This window comes from Cebus imitator, unplaced genomic scaffold, assembly GCF_001604975.1.
Source record: "Cebus imitator isolate Cc_AM_T3 unplaced genomic scaffold, Cebus_imitator-1.0 Scaffold376, whole genome shotgun sequence".
In the NCBI taxonomy this organism is placed as follows: Eukaryota; Metazoa; Chordata; class Mammalia; order Primates; family Cebidae; genus Cebus; species Cebus imitator.
Genome location: NW_016107691.1, coordinates 1627219 through 1630614, shown reverse-complemented (window position 1 = coordinate 1630614; position 3396 = coordinate 1627219). Strand labels below are relative to the sequence as shown.

Sequence of the window (3396 nt, the reverse complement as noted above, 5' to 3'; positions counted from 1 at the left end):
TAGAGATGGGTTGTTGCCATGTTGCCCAGGCTGGTTTTGAACTCCCGGGTTCTAGCAATGTGCCTGTCTTAGCCTTCCAAAGTGCTGGGATTACAGCCGTGATGCACCATGCCTGGCCTGAGATTTCATTTTTAAATATCTATTCTGCTTCCATAAAGCTAGCCTAAATCTTCTATAGTTCAGTTTACTTATGTCTACTTCTTGTTCTTTCCTTAACAGACAGGACATTTAATAACTATGATTTGCAGAATATTCTATATGTAGAAACCAGTTTTGGGATGTGACTGCCTCTTACCTAGAAATCTTTTCTAAGATTAGATTTCTTTTGTCATTCAGTATTCATTCACATTGGACAGATATTTATGGATTACTTATTATATGCAAAAGTATTATGTTAGGCTGGGTACAGTGGCTCATGCCTGTAATCCCAGGGGTGGCTCATATCTGTGATCAAAGGCAGGTGGATCACCTGAGGTTGGGAGTTCAAGACCAGCCTGACCAACATGGAGAAACCCTGTCTCTACTAAAAATACAAAATTAGCCAGGTGTGGTGGCACACTGGCACATGCCTGTAATCCCAGCTACTCGGGAGGCTGAGGCAGAAAACCAGGTTCATAGCTTGAACCTGGAAAGTGGAGGTTGCGGAGCCAAGATCGTACCATTGCACTTTGGCCTGGGCAACAAGAGTGAAACTCCGTCTCAAAAAAAAAAAAAAGTATTATGTTGTCTGGGTTGCTGAGACAAAACTGACATAGATCTTGACTATGAGGAACATACAACCTAGTGCAGAAAGATACAGCCTTGCTCGTAACTACAGAGCAATGTAAACAGTAATGTGCCATATGAGAGGCACAGATTAAAGGAGTCAAGTATTTCAAGCAGAGGGCGAGAACCTCCAACTGGGGGTGAACTGGGCCAGCTTCATGAAGGATGTGGTGTTTGAGCTCTCTAATCCTTTGTTCATCTTTGTGGCTATTTAGAGTCCCCCAAAACAACCTAAAAATCCAACGAGTGAGCAATGGTAAACTATGAAATTCGCTTAATGGAATATATAGTCATTAAACTGTTTACAGAGTCTGAAAAAACATAAAAAATGCTTACATTTATGGTGTTAAGTGGAAAAAGAATGGAATATTATATGCAGTATGCTTGCCACAAGTAAAACAAACCAACAAGAAAACCTCCATGCAAGGAAACAAAGGGAAGGAAATACACCAAAATATCAATGGTTGCTGCAGGTGACTTTCCTCTCCTCTCTCCTTCTTGTCTGTCTTCTACATTGACCACATATTACTTTTTTTCTTTTTTTGAGACTGAGTCTTGCTCTGTTGCCCAGGCTGGAGGGCAGTGGTGTGATCTCTGCTCACTACAGCCTCTGCCTCCTGAGTTCAAGCGATTCTCCTGCCTCACTCAGCATCCCAAGTAGCGGGGATTACAGGTATGTGCCACCACACCTGGCTCATTTTTGTATTTTTAGTGCAGATGGGGTTTCACCACGTTGACCAGACTGGTCTTGAACTCCTGATCTCAAGTGATCCACCTGCCTCAGTTTCCCAAAGTGCTGGGATTACCGGCATGAGCCACTGCTCCTGGCCCACCCATTACTTTCGTAACAGGTTAAAAAATTCGGTACATTTCATCTTTTTTTTTTTTTTTTTTTGAAAAGGAAAGTTTGGAGGGGGAAAAAGATTCCTCCAAGGTGCTATGTCCTTAGCTGCAGAGTCTGTAAACAAACACAATACACTTGTAGCTAGCAATGGGGAAATTATTTCATGGTTCCTACATACTATAGTCTTGTTTGTGTCATAATAAATTGTAAGAAGCAGCTAAAAATAGTACTCAAGGAAAACAAAAACAGAGTAATTTTCCTTTCTAGGAAACATGTTATAAAATTGCTTCATCTTCCATCCCCCAGATTCATGTGTGAGCAAAGGGAATAGCAGATCTGTGTGAAGGCTATGTGCATACCCGCCAGGGATTATGCCAGTGGCTGCTGCCAGTAAGTAGAATCCGAAGAGCTCTACTCCTGCAGGCATGCACACTGTTCATTTCATCTGCCACTAGCTTGCAGATGAGGCCATACCTGGTCTTCTGAATCAAGCAGTTCACACACTTCTATTGTGTACCCTCAGCCTCTAAACACTCTGACCCTATTTGGTAAGGCTGTTGATGAGCTTTAGTATACTACCGGGCAGACTTGTTCACAGGCTAGGGAGAATGAACTGTGCTTGGTCATGCTGTAGCACACTTACCACCCAGATGTTAGAGCGTGCTTGTAGCTCTGCATTTACCCGGAAGCCACCAAAATCTGAATCTATTTCCAGGCCACCAGTCTTGGCCAACTCAACATTGGGCTCCAGGCCCACAGCTGCCACTATGTGGTCAGTTTCTACCTGAGGCAAAAAAGAAATACTTCAGTCAATTAGCACAGTTTCCACTTATGTCTACAGGCATAACAATGGCCCATCATGCCATTAAGAATTGGGACTTTAAAAAATCATAGGTTAACTTACCTCTGGTAAATGGATTTTAAGTTCTATTTCATAAGCCTCCACCACTCCATCCCATGCACACCCCCCCCATATCATTCAAACAGAAATCTGCCACCCTAGCAAGGACTCAAAACTCTCTGAGACAGGTAGAGAGAGGCTAAGGGAAAGTGGTTCACAGGTGCCTACTCTGGCTCTCATCATTCTGTTTTAATGGAGGAATAGTTAATTTGGAAAATTATATCAGGTTAATGGCAACTGCCAGGAAAACTAATCTACGGGTGTCAAATGAAGGCATAAGAATGGGGCAAGGGGAGGGGAGAACTGGAAGCTCTCCTGGCAGCCTGTCTTTTCTTTCCTTACCTTCCTGCCGTCTTTCAGCTTGATAAGTAACTTGCCACGGCTGACTCCAACCGACTGCACAATAGCATTGGGCATCACCTTAACCCCCTCTGTAAAGGCAAACAAGACCTGAGATTGAGCCTATGAGGCTATCACTTTCATGGGAAGCAGGAAAACTGACCCATAGTCTCCTCCACAGTAAAACTAATAATCATCAGTACACAGGCAACTCTGGAGAGCCACAAGAACCTGAGCCCATGGTTCATTTTCAGTACTTCCAGGAATTTGGGGCATCTGATTCAGAACACCTAGATGAACTTGGCTGACTGGAGAATGGTGGAAACATTTTACAGGCCAGGTGATAGGGCTTATGTCAAGGGGGTTCCCATAGAAGTGAAGTTTGCCTTGGGTCACACTCAAAGGAAATAGAGTAGCAGCATATAGAAACAATCTCTCTACCTCGTCTGACTTTTTCCATAGTCCAGTTGCTGAGGTATTCGGGAAGGATCTTTCCCATATTTCCTTTCTCAGGGAAGAGCTGAATCACTTCTGTGCCCAAGGCTTG

At 43.5% G+C, this 3396-nt stretch overlaps 1 protein-coding gene across 4 annotated transcripts in view; it reads right to left on the bottom strand.

Moving 5' to 3' along the window:
- AIFM1 (apoptosis inducing factor mitochondria associated 1) overlaps nt 1–3396 on the bottom strand; it is a 39533-nt gene that overhangs the window by 6595 nt on the left and 29542 nt on the right. For all 4 annotated transcript variants that reach the window (XM_017507516.2, XM_017507515.1, XM_017507517.1 and 1 more), the window contains 3 exons: nt 3291–3396; nt 2853–2941; nt 2253–2393 (listed from right to left, as the gene is read on the bottom strand). In XM_017507516.2, the coding sequence (XP_017363005.1) occupies nt 2253–2393; nt 2853–2941; nt 3291–3396 (336 nt within the window). The remainder of the gene's footprint in view (nt 1–2252; nt 2394–2852; nt 2942–3290) is intronic.